This window comes from Hemiscyllium ocellatum, chromosome 7 (genome assembly GCF_020745735.1).
Source record: "Hemiscyllium ocellatum isolate sHemOce1 chromosome 7, sHemOce1.pat.X.cur, whole genome shotgun sequence".
Classification (NCBI taxonomy): domain Eukaryota; kingdom Metazoa; phylum Chordata; class Chondrichthyes; order Orectolobiformes; family Hemiscylliidae; genus Hemiscyllium; species Hemiscyllium ocellatum.
In genome coordinates, this window is record NC_083407.1 from 56,400,780 (window position 1) to 56,426,833 (window position 26,054).

The 26,054-nt window shown below is 40.4% G+C and overlaps 1 protein-coding gene across 3 annotated transcripts in view; it reads right to left on the bottom strand.

The window, feature by feature from the left end:
• gpd2 (glycerol-3-phosphate dehydrogenase 2 (mitochondrial)) overlaps window positions 1-26,054 on the bottom strand; it is a 128,814-nt gene that overhangs the window by 26,210 nt on the left and 76,550 nt on the right. For all 3 annotated transcript variants that reach the window (XM_060827233.1, XM_060827232.1, XM_060827234.1), the window contains 2 exons: window positions 17,913-18,057; window positions 17,167-17,360 (listed from right to left, as the gene is read on the bottom strand). In XM_060827233.1, coding sequence (XP_060683216.1) covers window positions 17,167-17,360; window positions 17,913-18,057 — 339 coding nt within the window. The remainder of the gene's footprint in view (window positions 1-17,166; window positions 17,361-17,912; window positions 18,058-26,054) is intronic.

Consider the following 26,054-nt stretch of genomic DNA (forward strand, 5'->3'; position numbering starts at 1 on the left):
TTCCATGTCTTAGAATGAAAATGCTTCAGTCTGGATGCCACCTCTGCTTCAGAAACTGAATGCATTGATTTGCACCGTTATACATTTTGTACTGGGACATAAAACATTTTGATTACCTTCATCAACCTTTAACAGTTTAAGATAATTTTAGGGACACACAATGAATCTCTCTCCTTAGTTTCATACAGGCATGGATACTAGTGTTTTTGATGACTCAATAATTATGTACCTAGATCAACTTCCTTGATGACAAGCTCTCATTAATTGGGAAACTGAATTCAATAAATCTGGTACTTTAATGAATTAAACTGTTGGGAAATCAAAGTCATTGTCTTCACTTCTTGCCATAAACTCTACTGATTTCAGGCCGTAGACAGATAGTTTGCAAACTCTGTAACAAATTTGGACTGATCCCATAGCTATTTCACCCCATTTTAAAATTTCTGAAATACTTTTCAATTTAAGCTCAAACTTGGAGCAGAACACTACTATTTAGAGAATGCACTACATCAACTTACCAAGGATCCTTCAATGGAGCCTACCAAACCAACACCGTCCACCACCTAGATACACAAGGGCTGCAGATGCACAGGGCTATCACCAACTCCAAATTTCCATTCAAGCCACGCACCATCTTGACTTGAAACTATCATTGTTCCTTCACTATTGTTGGATCAAAGTCCTGGAACTCAATTCCTAACATTACCGGCAGTGTATTTCCAACACATGGACTGCAGCAGTTCACAGACAGTGCCACCACCTACTGTGGGGAAACAAACCCTTCGGCCCAACAAGTCCACACCGACCCTCCGAAGAGTATCCCACCCAGATCCATTCCCCTACATTTACCCCTGACTCATGCACCTATACATCCTGAACACTGTGGGCAATTGAGCATGGCTAATTCACCTAACCTGCACATTTTTGGATTGTAGAAGGAAACCGGAGCATCTGGAGGAAACCCACACAGACACGGGGAGAATGTGCAAGCTCCACCATAGACAGAAAGTCACCTTAGGCTGGAATCGAACCCAGGTCCCTGGTACTGTGAGGCAGCATTGCTAACCGTTGAATCACCGTGCTACCCCAAAGGGCAATTAAGGATGTATAGCAACTGCTACTGGCTTAGCCATCGGTGCTCACATACTGTGAAATATTTTTTTTAAATCAGCCCTCATATTCTTTACTTGACCATACCAATAATCATCAGTGCTACCCTTTTTTGAACATTTCCATTTGCATAGTAATTCAGCAGTACAACATTCTCCTATAATACAAACTCCAAAGTAAGTACAAGCTAACACTTTCTATCATTATATCTTCCTTCAATTCACAGAGCTTTACATTGCTAGAGGTGGCCAGTTCTTACTTTTCCAAAATTCTTGTAGAACTGAGGCAATCCTTTTTGTCGTGGCATTTCTCCAGGAGGCAGCTGTTGCTGACTAGCCCTCTGGAGCCAATGTCAAACAACCTGGCATCATTGCCAAAGTTTTTTAATTTGATCTTGGAATGCAAGCATTTCTTGGCTTCCTAGCATTTGTTCCCAATCTCTAACTCGCCTTGAGAAGTTTGTGTGAGCCAGCTTGTTGACTATATTCCTTTTCCCACAGAGGACAGGCTCCTGAATAGAAATACATGAAGCTTCTAGCTAGCATAAATAAGCTTCACTGCAAGTCTCACTAATAGCAAGTCTCACTGATAATCTTAAATTGGTTGTTTCTGTAATTGTTGTTTGACAGCAAGTGCTGTCCAGGTGCAAATCAAATCGAACGCTATCCTTTATATTTTCAGTTTTGAAGATATGAGCTTGCCTCCTTAGAACTTTGTCTATTGTGAACAGATGTGGGGAAGTGCTATCTCCTCCATCTCTCAGTATAATGCTTATTTGTTATAACTACATTTCAGGGTAATTGTAATAGGATTAGGGTTAGAGTTAGGCTCAAAGCCTTGAGTGCTCAGGGAATAAAAGGAATAATGGTCGCTGTGCTACCTTGGTAGCTTTGTCAGATTAATGAAGATCTTGTTTTGCTGATTTGTAGTTCTGGAGTGAGAGGGTGGCATATAATACTAGCTGCCTACAGTGGACAGAGAAACATTTCTCTGAGGTTCCTCTCCCTATGACACAAACTGAGCAGTCAGATTCACCTCTTTTCAAACTCAAGGAGTTCTTCTGTTCCTCCCTAAAATGATTTATTATTTCTTCAATGAACAATCGAGTGTTTTTTACCAGATAGTGAACTCAAGTGGCCCAAATACTTCCTGGTTTACTTATTGCACCAGTCTCAAAGAAAAAAAGTGAGATTGAATGCTTCTAAAGGGCACTCTCCAATATTTTGGCATCCCATCACATTATTCTCTTTTTACATGGAATTGACAACTGGATATCCTTTAATGGCCCAGGAAATTACAGTTAATAAAGCACTGGTTACTGGACAAAGCCCCAGCTCTGCTGTTAAATCCAGGGTAACTCACTTTAGAGACTTTTAGCTGCTGTGTCACAATAAAACTTTCTTGAATTAGCAATGTCACAGTTCAGTGAGAAGGTAGTATCTAATATACTCTCAACGGCAATCAACCAGAACACTCAACTGTGTTAGAATATTCCTTACTGCGTTAGAATAGTATTTTCAAATGCCAAATCAGCCAGCACAATGCATTATGGTTTCTCTAAGTTAAGATGATAAACTGGTTCCAAGATCTCAAGTCTTCTATCCTGCATTTAAGAATCGCCAAAAAGCCCTATGACATTATATTTTTAATTGTTCATGCAAACATTTCCTTTGAAAACAAACTCTGTTAATAGTGTTTTTTATGCTGTTAGTTGACATCATAAAGCGAGTTTTTAAATTTTTCCACAGTCCCTTGCAGATTAAGCATTTCCTACTGCACACAGCACTGAATGGAAGAATAGACTGGATTTCAATGATGACTACAAAAACATTATTTGAAATGTATTAAATATTTATAACTTAAATCTTTGCATTCTAAACTTGCAGATCAGTGTGAGAATCAAATTTCAAGACATATTCTGAAAAAGAAAGCAGAAACGGGCAGAAAATAAGCTGAAAGAATAATAACATAAAAAGAAAAATAAAGCGTGATGTAAATTATTACAAATTTCCCCCCAAAATGAAAAAATTGTATCACAAACCATGACAAAAAATTCAAATGCTTGACTTTTATCAAGTTGCCCGTCATGGAACTTCAGGAATTGCCTTATGCTAAGGCACACAAATGCTGCAAAGCCAGTCAAATTTAACAAACAAAACATTACTGGCACTGGAGGCTGTTCAAAAGAGATTCATTAAGCTGATTCCTTGGATGAAAGGGTTAGCTTACTGAGAATAGCTAAATAAGTTAGGCTTTTATTCCTTAGGTGTTTAGAAGAATGAGAAATTATTTAATTGAACCATAAAAATTTGAGGGGTCGTGACAGGGTAGATGTTATGATGTTTTCACTAGTGGGGGAATTTCGAATCAGAGGACATAGTTACAGAATAAGATACATTCATTTAAACTTGAAATGCAAAGGAATGTCTGCAGTCTCTACCCTAGACAGCTGTGGAGGCTAGATCACTAAGTATTTACAGAGGAGACAAACAGATCTTTGAAATATCACTGAGTTGAGGGCCATACAGAGCTGGCATGAAAGAGGAGTTTAGGCCAGGGGTAGACCAGCCATGATCGTGTTAAATGGCAGCACAGACTTGAGGAGCCAAATGGCATACTCCTGCTGCTGTTACTCACGTTTTAGTAAGAAAGTTTGAAATAAAAATGCAAACACAAAACTTATCTAAGTAAACAAATGCACAGAATATATTATGTTGCAATATTTTAGTAGCATAATGCTACAAGGAAATGGAAAGCACACATTATGCACAACCGTTTATCTGCTGAAAAAAAGATCACATCTCATTTTGTAGTTGGCTAGGTTATTAAACTGCTTCTGCATTCCAAATCAAATTTTACAAGCTTTGTTAAGCTGTCAACATTTATATTCTGCTATATGAAGCAAACTATCTAAAAACTGTTGATGTTTTTATAAAATTGGAATATTACATTTTTGAATATTTTAGAAAAGAAAATTCAAAGTTTTCACAACCTTGATTTTAGACCACAACACCCACAAATCATGCATAAAGTCAGCTACATTTTGCTTTCATTGCATGAAAGTAAGTCTTGGAGCACTCATAACTGACAGATCCTGACATCCACTTGTATTCCAAATACAATTACTCTATTTACCCATAAATAAAAGTAAAACCTCCAAATAGTATGTTTCCAAATTCTTTACATGGTTTAACTGAGAAACAGAGTCAAGAAACACTATCCCCAGCTTTTGCAACTAGAGAAAATCCAAAATGAACAGAGATGCCACTCGACAACTGATATATATTGCTAAAAGAGACATATTGTCAAAGCTTTTCATCTTGCACTCATCAGTACAAATTTAACAATGCCAAATTTCATAGTTTAAACTTTAAGAGAAAAGGGTGTTAACTGGACAGCAAATTGACTCTGATTGGCCATGGGGAAAGCAGTGGAAAACTATGGTTACAAAGCTCTCTTGTAATTCAAATAGGTACAAGGCTTAAATATATTCATTTTCTTTGCACGGAAGGCTTGAACGAATGTAGGTCGTTTCTAGCAAGTGTAATTAGCCATGCTATGAGTTTGACTGATTACCTTAAAATTGGTTTGTAGTGTAGCGATTAGAGCACTTGGGATCACTCAGAACCTTTTAATCCATTGTTTAAATTATAGTGTTGTTTTTAAAGTTTGGTACTCTTGAAGGTTTGTCATGAATACAAGCCAAACAACTTTGTCAAAATATCTCTCTTTTCAACAAGCTTTAAGTTTGTATGACCAAAATGAGCAAGAAATCAATGTGATTTTACATTGAGACAGAGTACAAAAAGGATGGAGTAGTTTCCAAACCAATTGGCTTTTAATGGAGGCTTTTAAATATGAAAAGAGGGTGAGTAGGGAGCTTAAGGGCAAGAATTATAAAGTAGTAGGGGGTGGCACTGAGCAAGAGATAGCCAAAGGTCCTGCACAAATAAAGGGCCAAAGTTACCATACAATGCATGCGGCAGGTATTTTCACGGATAGGAAGAAGCACTGGACATGGAATAATTTGATGACTAGGAAATCAACACCAAGTGGGGAATTGATTGAAATGGGCAAATACAGCAAAATAGATGGTCGGGAATTTTTGTTGTCAAGTGGTACTGGAATTGGCAAAGTTTATACTGAGTTGAGATTGAAAGCTTTGCAAAGTGGGCACTGTCTACGAGTGATGAAGGCATAACTGTTTCCAAACAGAGGAAGAGAGTTACACAGGGAATGTTGCTGCGAATATGAAATAAGACAAATCTGGTAAAAAACTGGATATAAAGTTGAAAGACTAGGCTCAAAACAAGCATTACATTTACAATGTAATCTATAATATAGCTTCATTATCATTTTTGGAATTTGTATTTCAAAATAGAGACATGTAAGTATGAACAGTGACTAAATCTACCATTTATCAGAAACTAGGTCAATGCAGACCTCTTGTCTTAATGATGGAAAGAAGTTTATACTTCTGGGTTTATGGGAGGTTTCTTTTTAAAAGATTCTAGGATTGAACAAGTTTTTGTGTTGTTCAGTTAGCTGACAGTTCAGTTGAGAAGCAAGTTAGTTTCTCTTCCAAGACTTCAGGGAACAAGTCTGCTCAACAAAAAGGTTAAATTGGTAAAACTTCCAAAAGGGTTTGGTTAGAAACAGCAGGTTATTAGAACTGAAAAATCACAGCTTCTTAGGATTGTGAAAAGTTCATGTCGGCAGACTTGGAAAGGGCTCACCACCAAATTGCAGAGACAAAAACTGTGAGGAGTCAGTTTAACAAGAGACCAAAAGTATTGAGATAGGGGTGTTGTTTGAACATGAGTTTCTGTAACAAATAGTAGCAAAAAAAAATGTCTAGGACTTGTCTAGAACTACAATCAGTTGGCATCATAACACAGTGAAGTTGCATACTATCAGTGTGAACAAGAGAAAATCATTAATGGAAGTAAGCACTAGATGTGGAATTTCTCACAGGCACTGAGCTAGATAACAATGTCTTGCTACTGTTGAACTTCAAGCATTTCTTGATCACCTATTACTGAATAATGGCGAGACAGTTGGACAGCATGATACAAATTTTGAAATCAAAAATGGATAATAAAGGGATTCAGTTGGTATGGCCAGCATGTACATGAAAGTTGTTCTTTTGAGTGTGGATAATGCCACTGTGGGGCAATATATAGATGAAGAGGGAAATTTAAGATGGCATCTTCAGTCACCTTTTAGATGGCCATCTGTGGTCACTGGAGAAGAGATGATTCCTGAAGGTGTGCTAGCTATACTGGGACAAAAATGACTGGAAATGACTGGATAAGCTAATGCTAGAGAAATATTGTTAATCACTTTGTTATTAGTGGAAAGGGATGGTATAATAAAAAAAAGTACTATATTTTAAGCAGAAAGTAACAAAGTCGAAACTTATGCTATGCCAACAGCAGCTACAGTGCTAGTAAAAAGACCATGGTCAAAGTGATGTCATTTGTAATTAGACGTAAAATAAAAAAGATATTTATATTCAGTTCATTAGTGATTAATGATTCACCAGATCATATGTTTGGATGGACTAATACAGCAACATTGGTGTACACTCCCAATCTTTTTTGTTGGATGATGTGACACATCAGATTACGTTTATTTAATGTGATATGAAATGATCAGTCACTTTTTAAAAATGTACAGTTGGACAGATGTAAGCAAGTTGTATTGTGAGATAATGGGATAAGAGGATTAATTCCACATGGAATGACATATTAGGCAACATTGACACATTTGTAGTAACAAGTTCTATGTTTGATTTGATTTGATTTATCACTGTCGAATGTACTGAATTACAGTGAAAAGTGTTGTCTTCCATGCTTTACAGGCAGGTCATACTATGCAAATGTATCAGGGTAACAGAACAGAGTGCAGGATACAATGTTTCAGTGGTCAAAAATGCAGAGAGAGATCAATATTAACATCAAAGAGGTCCATTCAAAAGTCTAATGACAGCTGGGAAGAAGCTGTTCTTAAATCTGTTTGTACCAGTATACAAACTTTAATATCTCGTGCCCAATGGAAGAGGGTGTAAGAGAATATAAGGGGGGGGGGGGGGGGGTGGAAGGCACCTTTGATTACATTGGTTGCTTTCCCAATGCAATGGGAAGTACACATGAAGTCAATGGATGGGAGACTGGTTTGCATCATGGCCTGGATTGTGTTCACAACACTAGTTTCTTTCGGTCTTGGGAAGAGCAGTTGCCATACCATGTGAATTATTAACATCAACTAAGGAAATAATTTTCATAGATACAAATAAATGATACACAAAAAACATTCAGGTGAACCTTTCTGAACTCAATTCTTTTCAGTTATATATTTTTCATATTTAATAAGAAAGCATTACTAGTAATGTATTTGTATCAGGAACTAGTGATTTATTGCAAAGTCAATAAATTGGATTGGAAAGTATAAAAGACAATATGCTTTTACATAGCTCCTTATCACATTAAAACATCTCAAAGTGCTCTTCACAATGAATTACTTCTGACATTGTTATATAGGCACATTTGATCCAGAAGACAAACTAAAAACTGTCAAGCTAACATGATTTACAGCACCACTATTTTAAACCTGACATTATTAACAGGTTGCTAAGTTGAATAACAAATGCTGACTTTGTTGAGACACACTTAAATGCTTAAGTGATTCCTAATTCAAAATAATAAGAGGGATGCAAATTGGATAGTCACAGAAGATGAATTCTTTTTCCTTTACAAAGGCAATAAAAGGGAAATCGTCATGATCTGAATAACTTCATGGAGGCATATTTTTCATGTATTTGAAAGTTCTCAACTGTTGGTTAAACTAATGACTCACAACTTGGATTCCATGCAGGTCAGTGTACAAAAAAGGAAATTTTGGCACGATTGTTGGGTTGGATTTATATGCTAATGTATACAAGTGCGCCAAAGTCTAGGAAGATCAACATTTAAAAATGTCACACTTAAAAGATATTCCATTTTTCTATTCTTATTGCCAAAGTACACAATAGCTCACATAATACTCCATCTGCTACGTGTTACCCACTCACTTAACCTGCCATTGACAGCCATATTGAAATAGTGTGCAAGCCTTACAACAACTGAAGAATAGGCAGAAGTATCCAGGGTAGGGTCATCTTTCATTTCACAAATGCAGGTCTTGCCATGCAAATAGAGGCTGTTGAAGAAAGAAGGGAGATTCTCTTTCTGGAAGATGATAGGAGGAGACCATCCATCCAAACAAAAGTAGTTGAAAATACAAGCAGCAAAAGTATAATTCAGAGGAACTGGATGTGTGCCACAAGATGTTTAATGACCTTCTGTGCTCTGGTAAAGTGACTTAAATCTGAGAGCCTGATGACAAGGCTCTCTGTATACAACCTCGAGCAGACAAACTAGCTGAAGAGCCTGAGGACGCATGTTGCTACTGAACAGGAGAAAAGTGAACCCATCGTACTTACTGACCTCTCAACAATGCTCACAGCCTCAGCTCTATTGAGAATCTGACAGCTCTGATGTATGCAGTTTATGTTAATTAGTCACTGGCTTTTATCAGAAAGGTCAGCATCTCTCTTTGATTTATTGTAACTCTTGAGGGAGGGTTCGTACTGAGAGATTGGCTGACATGGAGGAAACAGCGACAGTTCACCACACTGCAGATCAAAGTGAAGGACAGAGAGACAGGAACATACGGAGGAGATGGTAAAAAAGATGCTGAAAACTGTACATGAAGGAGTCAGTGTGCACTCCTTCCTATCTGAAAGTGCTAAAATCTCTGCTATACTGGGCAGTCCGAGCCTTGCAGAATGTGCAACAACCACCAGCTAATTCTCAACATCTGCTTCTTGTGCAGTCCACAGAGTCAGTCATGGATGATAAATGGCTTAGCACAGCTACGTCACTAGAGGCAGCATTGCCACATCATAAAGCACTCCCTTTACCAGTGTATAAACTCACATCAACAGGACTTTGTGTACTGTATACTTACATTAAGTGACATTGGGTGAACAGTGCGGCACTAGTGAAAGGAAGAAATGAGAGATGCTGAAAGAAGCTGTGTCCACTTCCCCTCTAATCACCAGAAAAGACACAGAGTTGCTCAGCTGAGTGAAGAGTCTTTGGAATCACAAGGCCATAAGACCATAAGAAATAGGAGCAGGACTAGGCTGTGCGATCCCTTGAGCCTGTTCTGCCATTCAATAGCATCATGGCTGATCCAACATTCCTCACTTAAACTGGTTTGTTTTTTAACCTATTCCCAGTAATCCTTGATTGATCAGGAAACTAACGCAGCCTTAAGTATACTCTATCCCTACAGCTCTCTGGGGCAAGTAGTTCCAAAGACTCTCAAACCCCAATGAAGAAATTCCTCCATATCTCAGTCTTAAATTTTCCTTTTATTCTGAAATTATGCCCACCAGTCCTAGACTCTTCCTTGATGGGAAACATCCTCTCAGCATTAACCTGTCAAGCTCCCTTAAGAATTTCTATGTTTCAATAAGATCACCTCTCCTTCTTCTAAATTCAAGTGAGGTCAATCCCAACCTGTTTAGCCTTTGCTCATTAAGGTATTTTCTTCCAGACCAGGGATCTGCCTAATGAACCTTTTCTGAACTGTGTCCAACAAAAGTTACCTTACTTTGACCAGCAATGACAAATGTACTTATACAGGAAGTTTTGAGAGTGTGGTGCTGGAAAAGCACAGCACATCAGGCAGCATCCAAGGAGCAGGACAATCAATGTTTCGGACATAAGCCCTTCATCATGAAGCAAGGGCTTCCTGATGAAGGGCTTACGCCCAAAATGTCGATTCACCTTCTCCTCAGATGCTACCTGACCTGCTGTGCTTTTTCAGCACCACACACTCGATTCTGAACTCCAGCACTTGCAGTCCTCACTTTCTTCCGATATAGGCAGTGGCTGCAATGTAGTCAGGAAAAACATTACAGCCTCAGCAGGCAGCCCATAGCCTTATAAATGAAGGGCCCTCCCACCCTGTAAAAGATCCTGGGCTGCGGGATCTTGTTTCAACAGTCAGAGGGTCAACCACAGGAGAAACTGGAGGCAAAATGCCTTTTCTTTTATAGGGATATGTTTAGATTTACTTATTCTAACAGTTATTTAATTTATCAATGTAAGATTTTAGTAATTTAAAATGCTGAGGACACAGGTATAATGTTGTAATGCTTTTCTCTGCTAGGTAAGGCACTATTGAACTTAGCTCCAGTTTTAACATTGATTCTAATGGGACCAATGCAAACACTAAACCATGTTCTCAGCAGCCTAATGGTGTGCTTGATGGTGGCCCTAGAGAGCCAATGGCTTTGGTTGCACTGCCTGTATGACTCTTGTAAAAATTGTGTCTTTTCACTCTTATGTTTTTTAAAGCAAGGACTGAAACAAGAGTGAACTGTTTTGAAACCCAAGGAGTTGCAAGGATGACAGCATTTATTGAAATCAAGGCTTTTGCTACGTTTTTGCAAACCTGTTACTGTAGCTGTAGTTTCCAGCAATGTACAGGCAAACTGGATCTAAGGAGCTGTTTACAAGTGAACCTGATTGATTCAGAGACCAGTTATGGATAATAAAGGTCTTTTGTCTGCCAACAACCCCATGTAATTGGTTGTTAGGAAGTTGAATAGTTTGGACTATGAATAAGACAGAGAGAAGCTTGTCAGACCAGAAATCACCAGGTCTGCAGCAGCCAAATAACTCTGTCTTGCAGTTCTCAGCAATAAACCACTTTAAACCAGCAGAAAACCGACTTATCTTTCCTTTAGCTAATTATCTAATTGCCTCTGATAAATAACGATTCTCAATATGTACAATACAGAAACCTAGTCTGTGCTTTCCATCAACATTTCTCTAATAATCAGGTAGTTTAGAATTTTACATATTTCTTTAAAAAAAAACTTTAAGTTGTGTGATGATTCCACAAATAGTGAGACCTTGAGTGTAGGGAGGTTAGGAATAATGCAGCGATCTCTAAGGAGGGTGCCTGTAACCAGAAAGGTGGATTGAAGTGTGTATACTTCAATGCCAGAAGTATAAGGAATAAGGTAGGTGAACTTGCAGCGTGGGTTGGTACCTGGGACTTCGATGTTGTGGCCATTACAGAGACGTGGGTAGAACAGGGACAAGAATGGCTGTTGCACGTTCCAGGGTTCAAATGTTTTAGTAGGATCAGACATGGGGGTAAAAAAGGGGGAGGCGTGGCATTACTTGTCAAAGACAGTATCACAACAGTGGAATGGACGATGGAAGAGGACTTGGCATCTGAGGTAGTTTGGGCTGAGGTTAGAAATAGGAAAGGTGAGGTCACCCTGTTAGGTGTTTTCTACAGGCCTCCTAATAGTCCTAGAGAAGTAGAGGATAATATTGCGAGGATGATTCAGGAAAAGAGTGAAGGTAGCAGGGTGGTTGTTATGGGGGACTTTAACTTCCCAGATATTGACTGGGAGAGCTATAGCTCGAGTTCATTAGATGGGTCGGTGTTTGTACAATGTGTGCAGGAGGGTTTCCTGACACAATATGTCGACAGGCCAACAAGAGGGGAGGCTATATTGGATTTGGTTCTAGGAAATGAACCAGGCCAGGTGTTAGACTTGGAGGTAGGTGAGCACTTCGGGGACAGTGACCACAACTCGGTGACTTTTACTTTAGTGATGGAGAGGGATAATCGTGCGCCGCAGGGCAAGAGCTATAGCTGGGGGCAGGGAAATTATGATGCAGTGAGGCATGACTTAGGTTGTGTGGATTGGAAAAACAGGCTTCAAGAGAAGAACACTAATGAGATGTGGGGATTGTTCAAGGAGCAGCTACTGCGTGTCCTCGATAGGTATGTACCAGTCAGGCATGGTGTAAAGGGCCTTGTGAGGCAGCCGTGGTTTAGTAAGGAATTGGAGTCCCTTGTGAAAGGGAAGAAGGCGGCATATGTAAAGATGAGGCGTGAAGGTTCAGTAGGGGCGATTGAGAGTTATAAGGTAGCCAGGAAGGAGCTAAAGAGGGAGCTAAGAGAAGCGAGAAGGGGACATGAAAAGTCTTTAGCTGGTAGGATTAGGGAAAACCCAAAGGCTTTCTATAGGTATGTCAAGAATAAAAGGATGACTAGGGTAGGTATCAGTCCAGTCAAGGATAGTAGTGGGAAGTTGTGTGTGGAGGCGGAGGAGATTGGAGAGACATTAAATCAGTACTTTTCATCAGTATTCACTCAGGAACAGGACACTGTTGCTGATGTGAATATGGAATCACAAATAATTAGAATGGATGCCCTGGAAATATGCAGGGAAGAGGTTTTGGGAATATTGGAAAGGATGAACATAGATAAGTCTCCTGGGCCTGATGGCATTTACCCCAGGATCCTATGGGAAGCTAGGGAGGAGATAGCAGAGCCATTGGCCTGGATTTTTATGTCGTCATTGTCAACGGGAATAGTACCAGAGGACTGGAGGATAGCGAATGTGGTCCCATTGTTCAAGAAAGGGAGTAGGGATAGCCCTAGTAACTATAGGCCAGTGAGTCTGACTTCAGTGGTGGGCAAAGTCTTAGAGAGAATGGTAAGGGATAAGATTTATGAACATCTGGGTAGGAATAACGTGATCAGGGATAGCCAGCATGGTTTTGTGAAGGGCAGGTCGTGCCTCACAAACCTTATTGAGTTCTTTGAGAAGGTGACTATGGAAGTGGATGAGGGTAAAGCAGTAGATGTTGTGTATATGGATTTTAGTAAGGCGTTCGATAAGGTTCCCCATGGTAGGCTAATGCTAAAACTTCGGAGGTATGGCATTGAGGATACATTAGAGGTTTGGATTAGGAATTGGCTGGCTGGAAGGAGACAGAGGGTAGTAGTTGATGGATTATGTTCATCTTGGAGCGCAGTTACTAGCGGTGTACCACAAGGATCTGTTTTGGGACCATTGCTTTTTGTTATCTTTATAAATGATCTAGAGGAAGGACTTGAAAGCTGGGTAAGCAAGTTTGCGGATGACACAAAAGTCGGTGGAGTTGTGGATAGTGAGGAAGGAAGTGGTAGGTTACAGCGGGATATAGATAAGTTGCAGAGCTGGGCGGAAATGTGGCAAATGGAATTCAATGTAGCTAAGTGCGAAGTCGTTCACTTTGGTAGGAATAACAAGATGATGGATTACTGGGCTAATGGTAGGCTACTTGGTAGTGTGGATGAGCAGAGGGATCTTGGTGTCTATGTACACAGATCTCTGAAAGTTGCCACCCAGGTAAATAGTGCTGTGAGGAAGGCATATGGTGTACTGGGCTTTATTGGCAGAGGAATTGAGTTCCGGAGTCCTGAGGTCATGTTGCAGTTGTATAAGACTCTGGTGAGGCCTCATCTGGAGTATTGTGTGCAGTTTTGGTCGCCATACTATAGGAAGGATGTGGAAGCTTTAGAACGAGTGCAGAGGAGGTTTACCAGGATGTTGCCTGGAATGGTAGGAAAATCTTATGAGGAAAGGCTGAGGCACTTGGGGCTGTTCTCATTGGAGAAGAGAAGGTTTAGGGGAGATCTGATAGAAGTGTATAAGATGATTAGGGGTTTAGATAGGGTAGATACTAAGAACCTTTTACCGCTAATGGAGTCAGGTGTTACTAGGGGACATAGCTTTAAATTAAGGGGTGGTAGGTATAGGACAGATGTTAGGGGTAGATTCTTCACACAGCGGGTTGTGAGTTCATGGAATGCCCTGCCCGTATCAGTGGTGAACTCTCCTTCTTTATGTTCATTTAAGCGGGCATTGGATAGGCATTTGGAAGTTATTGGGCTAGTATAGGTTAGGTAGGACTCGGTCGGCGCAACATCGAGGGCCGAAGGGCCTGTACTGCGCTGTATCCTTCTATGTTCTATGTTCTATGGTTTCCAATGCACTACCCCAGTGGGTCACTACTCTCTGTCTTGGCTCTTTTAAAGGTGAGAGTAGCCATTTCTTCAAGGGATATCCCAAATTCTTTCATGAAATCTGGGTTTTCAGATAAAGAATTGTGACAATCTGGGCTGGTAAAAGATGAATGCATCATGTTAGCTGCCAGGACAGTAAATTGTTACAGATCAGCTAAGCATTAAAAGAGTAAAAGCCTTTTCAGTTGAAGATTCTGACTAGCCACTCACTCAATGCCCGAGATGGTCATGTGGTTGCAAATAAAGGTATCCCACACCTTTGAGGATCCAGCAGAGGAGTTGTTCCCTGTGCCTTCTGCTTGAAATTGTATATACTACTCACTCACACACATTACCTGCATGGTAACATGGTGTGCTTCTGTTTTTAACACTCTAGCAAGGTCCACTGCTGATTCTTAGAAGGCACCAGAGGTGAAGATGTCAATGCCACTGTGACTTTGACAGCCCAATGTCCTAGTAAGCAGTATTATGAACAAGGGAAGACACTTGGAGGTCTTCTGCTTCAAGGATACAAATCTCAGTTCCAATTTGCCTAAATTTTCACAGTCTTCTGCAGTACACATTCAGAATCATGTCTCTTCTTCTTTGGCAGTTACCCACAATGCTGGAGGAATGTCTTCTGTTGTCATCCTAACCTATGATCTGCTCTTTTTCCTACTTCATGCCCAAGTCTTGGCTTCTGCGCCTGAGGATGGTGATACTGATCATTATTCAGTTAAACCTCTGAAAAACTTAATCCTATGTTCGGCCATTGCCTTGCACACCACTCAATTGTATGGTCCCACAATCCTTGGAGGATTACAGCCCTTCTAATGAATGAGCACATGTACAGTACTTGCTCTGACATCACTGCTGGCCAGCCAGGTTTCCCTTTAATGAGCCCATCTAATTTCAGGCTCCCTGTGCTGCCACCTCTTTGCAGCTGTGGTGTCCATAATGTATTATATAACCTGCCACCGGACAACATTAGAAATTGAGTTTTGATGAGTTGACAAGCTTGTTATCAAGTTCAACTTTCCACTCCTCCGAAACAGATCTACTGCTGGAACTCATCCTTCTGTCCTAAGAAAAACTGTTGACAGCAGAAACAACATGTCAAACTGACTGGTAATGCTAATTTTCATATCCATCTCCCTCCTCCCAACCCCATCCAGACCTAAAATCCTAGCATGGCATTTCCCAGGGATTTGTCCTCCAGTCTTAATCCTTCATCATATCTTTGTTAAAGGTTGATGAAGGACAAAGAGTTGTAAGACAGAGCTGTATGTTAAATTGTGCACTTATATAAAGCTAGGAAGCTCTGTAGGTTGTGCGGATGAGAATAAAAAGTTACAAAGGGAATAGACAGGCTCACAGGGCAAAACTATGGCAGACAAACTTCAACATGAATGAGTAAATTATTTGTTTACTTCTGAGCAAATTAAATCAGAACGCTTCTTTTTAACTATTCCAGACTAAGCAGGAGCAAAGGGACCTAGGCATACAAATCACAAAATATGGTCCAAAACACAATGAAAAAGGTTAATGCAAGGTTCACTTCCATCCAAAGATGACAATAATTCAAAATTGAAAGAGTGAGCTCGGTTCTAATCTCAGAGCTCTTTTGGTGTGCCGTTGATGCCTACTACTGGAAGCATCTGATTTGGGACGAAGGCACTTAGGCTCTATAATCCTGTCAGTTCTCTCTGTGGCTGATGCTGTCTGACCTCCTGATTAAAAGCTTATTTCTAAAGTCAAAAACACTCTGAATTTCACATTTGCTCCATTAAGTCATAAAATTGAGCTACAAATTCTAACTTGTACATTTAGAGAGGTAGAGCATTAACTGTATATGCTACAGCTGCATTTTTAATTAAAACTATTCACATCACTCCACCCTCTATGAAGTGGGAATATGAAATGACAGTAGGTCATTCAATGAGCATTTACAACATATTGATTTATGTTTTTAATGTCCTGTTCAATATAAATACCACAGCACATACTGTTAGAAAAACTTGGACTACATTTCAAATGCAACTGGTCAGTCTACCTAAAATGAGGCATTTATCATATTATGAGAGTACTGAACTCCATTTATAAACCATGCCACCAGAAATAGCAGCTCTTGTCATACTATAATTAAAAAGCTGGAATGTGTCCAAGTCTCCAGAAGTGGATATGCCTAGGATAAACATTTGCAGAATCTGAAGCAGATTGATATGACCAGCACAGTTTGTTGAAATAATATATGCCTATTTATAAATGTTGTTAATTACTGAGGCTTAAACACTCTTGACTGTCCGAAAAAACTCTTACAATGCAGAACCTTTGACTCCATAACAAATTCAGACACTACCCCACTCATGTTTGAAACATTCAAGTGGACCTCAGACTTGAAAACTCTGAAAAGTGTCATCCAGCAATAAATAATTGATACTTTGATAGGGTTTCCTGTTGCTTACAACATGCTATATCCAGGATAACACATCACCAATGACCATATCAATCATCACTTGCATTGCTCTTGCTATTGTGGCGACACACTGATCAATTACAACCAGCTTCAGTTCGCACAGAAAATATGAACACCGATCATCCTTTCAGGCTGACTGGAGACAGTCAACAAATGCTGACCTTGCTAGTGATTTCCAAATACGGATTAAAAAGTGAAAGTGCCTGCACTCAGAATTTGAATACATGGAGGATACACTGACATGCTTAGTCCCAATATTATCCTGAAAATATTATCCCAAAACTCAAGAGTTCAAGCAAAGAGCAGAGTGAGACTTGTGCTTGCAGCAATGGCAGAGCCTGTGTAAGCGGTAACATGAGACAGAAGGGCCCTTTCCATCCTTTGCTTCCCCCATTTGCAATGTCCAAATGGAACCTGGTAATGGGGCTTAACCAAGGATCTTTTGCAAAGCAGATGATCAAATCCTGTTAATGTGCTTGAATGTTAATCATCTGGGTAACAAACACTTGTTCAAAATAAGACTGTAAATATGCCATCTACTGTTAGAAAATTTCATTCTAATTTATCGACAAAATTTGCGTCTGAATGCATTGATATTGTATTTATTATCAATGCCGTTTGTTTTTTTAATTTAGAAATTATAAGATTGTTTAAATGCACAAAATTACCTTCAACGTCAGAGCTCAGATAATTCCGTATTTCTCGAAGAATAAAATTAATCTCTTCCTCATGGGGTATGGGCTTAGATGTAACCTCTGTTGGAGTGTCAGTGGTTCCTGCAATGACCACTTTCTCCCACGGTAAGAAAAATATAATTCTGCCATCACTAGTTGCTGGGTCAAGCAGTCCCATGGCTTCAGGGCTGTAAGGGTAAAAGTTACATTTATTTTCATAATCTACTGCCTGCAATCAACTTACTCAATATATGCACTGTGAAAAGCATTGGGTCTAATTAGCTCTCAAACAGCACAATAAAAACTAAAAATGCAACCAACTGGCAACTTTTACGAAACTGTTCAGAAAATAATTAAATCAGAGAGTCAGCAGCCTTACAGACAGATATTATTGTTCAAGGACAACAATTTTCATTTTTTAGAACATAGTTCTTTTCCCCTTTCTTTTCCACTTTCATTTCTTGCATAACAACAAAAGCCCAAGAAATACACATACTGCAACGCAACCAAATTGTGCTTATCTTAATTAAGTAGCAAGTCACTTCCAGTACTAAGGAAAACATCATCTCCTTATTACTTGGAGATGCCGGTGTTGGACTGGGGTGTACAAAGTTAAAAAATCACACAACACCAGGTTATAGTGCAATAGGTTTAATTGGAAGCTCCAGCTTTAGGAGCACCACTCCTTCATCAGGTGGTTGTCCACAATGATGGTTGCCTCTAGTAATGTATTTAGTTACCTATAATAACCAGGCAAGACAATGTGCACTCCAGAACTAGGCTGACAAATTTTTTCCACGTTCTCATCATCCATTTTACGCAATGAATCTGTGAAAGGTCCTGTAGCATTGATAACACATTTGGCTTTCACATCAAACAGTTCCCCTGCAATAGAAAAGAATATTAATGAGGGAAGTATCTGTCCTGTCAAACTCATAGTTCTGAATTTTTAACTTCATGGTGAACAAATCTTCACAATGAAGTGGAAAAATGTGTGACTTACTAGCTTATTTACCAACTCACTAGTCAAGGAAGCTATAGACATTTACTCGGCAGCTCCATATGATGACAACCTAGATACACCACCTTTGTGTCAATTGGTATTCATTGACATTATGACAATTTGTAACAGTTGTGTTTAGCCTTAATAACAACACGTATAGACGGTGCCACCATGGGATCCCTACTACACTGAGTTCTGATAAACATCATTTTTGGGTTCCATGAAAACGTATCCTTGATGGAATGACGCCTTAATTCCCACCCCTAACATATTATTTAAAATGCAGGTGACACATGGACTAGATTTGAATCGAACATGTAAGAAATTCCTTACATGTCTTAATGGGTCCCATCTTGTGCTAAACTTCACCACTGTAATGAAGCAGTCAAACTAACTCCCCTTTCTTGAAGTCCTGGTTGAGAAATCAGCAAACCCATGAATGAGCAGTTTATCCCAGACTGAAGGATAAGTAACTCAAAGGTTTGAGCAATAGCTGAAGCCAGCTGTTTCACTATGTTATTATGTAGTAGCAACACAAGTGATGAACGCCTCTAGCAGGATGCTACCATCAAGCTAAAAGACAGTTCACCGATCACCTGAATGAGTAATGTGGTTTAAGAATTTCAGTGCCTGTTTGATACATGGTTTGTAAGAACAACAGAAAGACTGGCAGATCATATCAGACAGCATATGTTTTGACTATTTGCACCAAGCAAGGTACTGACTCCACCCAGCCAGTCCATGCTTAGAGAACTCAAAACAGCGTCCAACATTAGATGTGATTATGTGATTGGAAAACATTTGCTAAATAATTAACCAATAACGGCCTGACAATCAGGGTTCGCAATGCAGTGCAACTACCAGTGCATTAATTATTACATCGGGCCTTGTTCCTTCTGTCACAAAGTACATGTGTACACATTGTGTCTGCTTCAACTTATAAAATAGTTGACAACCATTTTCCAGGGTAATGCGTTGACCAACCAGAGTCAGAGTCAATCTGCTTGGTTTAAAATTTAATCAAAGCAATTAACTGGAATAAGCGAACCAGGAAGTTCTCCATGGAAACTGCTAGCCAGAGACCATTGGCTAACCTATCATAACTCTCTTTACATATAATGAAAAACATTGTTTTGCCCTTACAATGGTATTCTTGTGAAATTGTTCTGATGACGGCTAGGTGAAAAGCTTCACAAAATGTGTCTTTTTTCAACAATATTGAACTTCTGTACCAGCAAACAACTATTTAAAACTGCTGAAGAATCATGTCCAAGTATTGAATTGATTACTGGTGATTGTATCTTAGGATGCTGAACTTCATGAATAATCAGTAAATATATCCTTTACCCCTAACAGATTTTTATACTAATAATATAGCCATAAAATTACTGAAGCAATCTACAACCGTGCATTATTAATAATATTTTATTAATAATTAACCTCAGGCTATCAACATGTATTCAGGCAACTAGATAGTCCCCATGGCTTTGGCTGGGCAAAAATGTTGGCATCAAGGGCAAATTTCCACCTAAATATTAATCTGAATTTAACAAGCAGCACTGCAAAATCTCAGAGCAAGGTGATTGAGTGACTGAAGAAAGTCAATCTGCTCATCTGGAAAATTCCCTTTGTGGGTTGTTATATTTAGTGTAGAGATCAACAACATTTATAGAAAAATTTGAACTCCAATTTGAGCTGAAAGAATGACATCAAGATTTTACATTTTCAAACTTTTACTGTAACAAATGACTAAAGACACTGTTATCACTGGAAGCTCATACACGCGGGGAAAGCTAGCAATAGTGGAGAATCCTACTGCCTTGGTTTCTTGATGCTCTTTGACACAGGGAAAGGATGGGAGAATGAGGTTGTGAAACCCTCAGCCATGATTGAATGGCAGAGCAGAATCGATGGGTTGAATGGCCTAATTTCTGCTCTTATGTCGTATGGTCTTACGTAATCTAGAAAACTGGAAGACTATGCTTTAGAGTTGCCACATGTGCACGCAAGTAAGCAAGTATGCCCTGAACTTTTATGCAATCAGCTATTTTCAAGGGCAACCAAGTGTGGAATCTCCCAATCTTCGATCCACGAATGCATCTAGGATGTCATTGATGCCATTTCCTCTAGATTACATTTTTTCCTGTGACACGAAATCTGGGCAGTGGTATTCTCCATCATCACTGGCTTCCCCTATGTGCAGACTGCTAGAGACTGCTTTGAGATTGCCCTACCACAATCCTGCAGAGTTTTTCAAAAGAAAATACTTCCAGTCCATTACGTTCAACTTACCTGTGAACACTGCTACCAGATTTTGGAGGTCTGTGTCAAGTATCCTGGGAGCTGCCAGCATGCATGCATACTAGAGAACTCACAGGTTCCCATCTCCTTCCAATGTCCTCAGGCAATATAGGGATGGCTGCTGGTAGACAGGGGCTACCTCTCATAACAGTTCATGACACCTTCATGAAATATCAGTGTGATGCAGAATGAAGACACAATGGTGCTTAAGCTTCCTTCAGAGCCACAGTAGAACAGACCACAGGTTCTCTTAAGAGGGGTTTTGATGTCTGGGTTGCTCTGGCAGACCCGTGCAGTATAGCCCCGAAAGGATGTGCCACATGATTGTGGCATGTTGTGCCCTGCATAACTGGAGCTGTCAAACTGAATGGAGAGGGAGTGGATGCAGAGAAAATGGGAGATCAACATCAAACTTCTGAGAATGAAATTAAGGATCAGGACATTGATTGGGCAGGACATCCAAAAGAGCAATGCATTATTGAATGCAAAAAGCTGAAGAAGATCCTAATTGAAACCTAATTGACTCAGCTAGGTTTCAACTTCCTTTAACTGTGAAACTTCGTTGGTTATTTGGTACATAGTCCCTTCTTAGTGCAAAGGACACGTGGACGCGGTTATTTTCACAGTCCTTGATCTTTAATGTTGTTGTTCACTTTAGAGGTCTTGTTAAGGATAAAGCAGCAGTCAGTAAGACAGGGCACTAACATCATGTGGCACTAAAGCAATGCAGATTTTAAGGCTTCAGTTAGTACATGTGATATCCTCATGCTGTGCAGTGAAGTCTCTAGTGATAGACAGCAGATTAAGAAGAATCCTGAGGCACCTCCTATTGACTATTCAATCATTGGTTGCATTCATTGTTTCATAAGTTGCTGGAAAAGCTCAGCAGGTCTGACAGCATCTGTGTAGAGAAATCAGAGTTAATGTTTTGAGTCTGGAGACCCTTCCTCAGAACCGTGAAGTGTAGCCCAGAAAGGGTATGCCACATGATTGAGGAAGCTCTGTGGAAGGGTCACCGGACCCAAAATGGTAACTCTGATTTCTCTTAACAGATGCTGTCAGATCTGCTGAGCTTTTCCAGCAACTTCGATTCGGTTTCTGATTTACAGCATTTGCAGTTCTTTCGGTTTTAATTTTGTATTCAACATTTCAGAGTTTGTGCAGATTGCTAAGTTGTCCTGAAATAATTAAATATTCTTTAGGACAAAGTTTAACCGGAGAGAGGCAGTAGTTTGTGCAGCTTCTGTTAGCTGACTATTGTATCGTGAGGGAGAGTGGAAATGTGAACCGTCCACTGCACACCTTCCAGCTTTGAATGGCAGTGTGTCCCCTTGAGAAGCTTCTAGACAGAAGAACTTTTGTTTCTTGAAACACATGTAATCTTCACTGCTCCTTTGCACTCATTCACAAGGTGAATTTAACTGTGGAAGGTAATGCAGCCCCTTTTAGCCTTGGTGTTGTCCAAATTAAAGCACAATATTTCAGTTGTAGTTACCAACGCAACAGTTTCAGGATCTGTGATGTTTGATGGTATCTGCAGTCAAGGAATTGTCTGTTTGTGAGAGATAGGTAGTGATTGGCCATTACAAAGTCTTTCATCTTAGGATGTCTGAACTTGTCAAATGAGAGCAACTTCATTAGATCCGACAAAGACACTAGAGCAAGATTTTTTATGAGTACAAGTGTGTATATACTAGCAAAATTGCAAGAGACTTTTCAATAATATGTTACCCATGGCACCAATATGCCCTTAGTTTTTTCTTTTTGTTCATTTCTACTACCTCTATGTACCATTCCAATGAGCACAGTTGTAATGGTGAGAGGCTGCCCTGTCATTGGTCCTGAAGACTTGGCTAGTCATCCCAGGAGGCATTTGGACCTACAAAGTCAGGACTTCGAGAGTGTCTTGTCCACATGAAAAGCTAACCCTCCTTGGCTTGGCGATTTGGCTTCACAAGTAAGGTGGAGGTGGAAGGGGTGGGACTGACAGAAAACTTCCGGGGGTCCTCTGTGTAGCTTACCCTCCCTCTGGGTCTCTGTCTCCCAGAAGGGAGGCACTTGCAAGGAAGTCAAGGTCTCTCATCCTTCTGCTGTTTTATCACTGATAGTTAGATGAAGGAGTGCATGTCCATGAGCATATCCAGCAGATGGTGAGTGTACTGGATCAGCGTCTCCACAGCAGAAGCCATCCTGTGCATTGAGGCAGCCAGATGCACACATGCTGAAGGTTAAAATCAACTCGGCGAAAGTGAGTACTGCAGATGCTGGAGATTATCTCTCCACCCAAGGCTCCCAGCCTCATTCCTGATGAAGGGGTTTTGCCCAAAATGTCAAATTTCCTGCTCCTCGGATGCTGCCTGACCTGCTGTGCTTTTCCAGCACCACTCTAATCTTGGCACACATGCTGAAGTCTGCACAGTACTGATAACATTGGTGGACTCCTCCATCCTTCAGTCCAGTTTACCAATCACCTCTGACAAACCTGCCACCTATTTCTGTGGCTTTATTTCACGTTGTCAAAGCCATTAATGGCCAAAGACATAGGACAGTCTTCTGCCTGGGGATGAGAAGGCATCTGGTCTCTGTCAGTGCTGTGTGTCTGAGATCTGTGGCATTTCTTTCTCAAACAGCTATGGAGGCATCAGTGACATGCTCACCAGAGTGTTCTCAAGTCTAATCTAGAAAGTGTATTCACTGTAGAAAAAGTCTCTCAGTTGCTACATTGTACAGATGGAAGCCTTGCCTGGGAATCTGCTGATGGCCCAATGGTTGCTTCCTCAGAGATGGAGATGGAGCTGAGGTTCACTGAATGTCATTAGTGCCTGCATAGTTGTGTATAAGGGGTAAATAGTTGCACAGGTTGAGAAAATGGGAGAGCAGCTCCTCACAGCACAATGGAGCTCTTCACCTTTCTAAATGAATGCATGTGTTCTTGTTCAGCCAAATCAAACATCTTTTCTTCCTATGGCATGGGGAGCCTTATGTCCATCACCCACTGTGTGTTTGCACTCTCTCAGGACAGTTCTGAAATATTTTTCCTGTAGTGACACAAAGACAGGGTTGAGTACAATCACGTGGGCGAGTCATTAGTACTGATGCAGGGGCAGCAGAAGCAGTGAGGTTTGCCAAGTGAGTAGGAAGCACAAAGGGCAGGAAAGGTGAGTGGTTGAGGAGAACAAGAGGGTGGGAACCTGTGCAATAATAAGAGAGACTAGGGCAGAAGGGCATAGCATCAGAGTGAAGGGACAACACTTTATGACGGATGAGAAGGAATTTCTTCAGAGGGTGGTTAATCTGTGGAACGCATTGCCACAGACAGCTGTGGAGGTTGTCATTGAGTGTGTTTAAAACAGAGATAGAGTCTTGATTATTAAGGTGAACAAGGGTGACGGAGAAAAGGCAGTTGAAGTTGAAAAACATATCAGCTATGATCAAATGACAGAGCAGTCTCGATGGACAGAATGTCCTAATTCTGTTCCTATATCAATGTTCTTATGCAATAATGAGATTTGTTGTTGTGAGCCTCGGAGAGGTGCATGTGCAGTGGCAGAGTTAGACTGTGTGGTGGCTCTGAGAGTGTGAGTTAACACAGAGAAGATATGGCACTTAATAATTGTGATCAATATCATGCAGATCAATATTGTCCTTCCCATAGTGCCATCCAATGTGCTTCATCTGGGATACTACTCTGACCCGGGCCACTATCTTAATCCACACTTGCTGAATCTATTGGTGTGGCATCCTTTGCCAGTCAGCCAGAAAAACACTGCCTTCCTTCTCACCACCCTAACCATTAGCACCTCCATGTCCCTGCTGGTAGAGTAAGAAGTTACCTTCTCCTTGTGAACCTTTTCCTTAAGGATAATGGTGCAGGACTACAGTGTAAAGGTTAAGTCCTGCCTTGCAGTATCTTCGCTTGGCACGTACAGTGTGAAGACACAATTCCCAGCAGGGGTGAGCAATTTCATTTCACCTGCTCCACCATTCCAGGAAACAGCTGAAGAGGCTGGCTGCAGAATCAATGAGATGAACAGCAGATAACTGCATCAGAAAAAAAAAGTCACCAGGGGCCATGGACAAGTGGCCAGCACAACCTTGATTGAAAAACGTTCTGTTGAAAAATGGGGAAACTCTGCCCAAAGTCATGATTCAAACAGTCTTTTCTAGGGTAACTGTGCCAAGCACTTAGCACTAATCAAGGAATGAAGGCTTCATTCTCTTGGGCATTTGCACAGTTTAGAAGGTGATGGCATCTTCAGAGACATGGCATATTGGAAGACAGCCCATGCCAAGAGATTATCAGGACCTCCAAAGCTCCAAGAATGATGTCAAAAGACACATGAAAGCCCTCAACATTGTGATGAAAGGTGAGACAATCCTTTCAATGTAAATCGCAACATGAGCTGTGGAGTAGGAGCTCGCCACCACAATGGCACCAAGCTTCAGAAATTTTAAAGCAGCCAGCGTCCTTGCAAACAAATTGTCAGCAAAACTTGCCCTCCCTAGCCTACACCTGCTAGTTAAAAGTCTATTAAACTTTGAGGTAAGCAGCCTCATTAATACAACTAAATTAGCATGTTTTGAGAAGATTTATAGCTCAGGTTGAGGTTCTGAATATAGGTTTGCTCACTGAGCTGGAAGGTTCGTTTTCAGATGTTTCGTCACCATACTGGGTTAACATCTTCAGTAAGCCTCTGGACGAAGCACTGCTGATAGTTCCTGCTTTCTATTTATATGTTTGGGTTTCTTTGGATTGGTGATGTCATTTTCTGTGGTGATATCATTTCCTGTTCTTTTCTCTCAGCGGGTGGTAAATGGGGTACAAGTCAATGTGTTTGTTAATAGAGTTCTGGTTCGAATGCTATACTTCCAGAAATTCTCATGCATGTCTCTGTTTGACTTGTCCTAGATGGCTGAGTTGTCCCATTTGAAGTGGTGTCCTTCTACATCGGTCTGTAACGATATTAGTGAGAGAGGCTCATGACGTTTTGTGGCTAGTTGATGTTCATGTATTCTGGTAACTAGTTTTCTGCTTGTTTGTCCAATATAGTGTTTGTTACAATTCTTGCACGGTATTTTGTAAATGACGTTAGTTTTGTTTGTAGTCTGTATCGGTTCTTTCAAGTTCATTAGCTGCTGTTTTAGTGTGTTGGTGGGTTTGTGGTGTGATGTCAAAGGGTCTGGCAGTCATTTCAGAGATGTCATTGATGTAGGGGAGAGTGGCTAGGGTTTCTGGACGCATTTTGTCTGCTTGTTTGGGTTTGTTGCTGAGAAATCGGTGGACTGTGTTCATTGGGTACCCATTCTTTTGGTACCCAAAAAATGACGTCATCAACCCAAAGAAACCGAAACATATAAATAGAGAGCAGGAACTATCAGCAGTCCTTCATCTGAAGGTCCACCTAGTATGGTGATGAAACGTCTGAAAATGAACCTTCCAGCTCAGCGAACAAACCTACATCCACAACTAAATTATCAGCTAGCCACATCTTGAGAGTAAGCATTCATCTGCATAAAACACCTTTGATACAAACTGGAAGAATCCAAATGGAGGCAAGTTTGAGTTTCCCCCTCACCC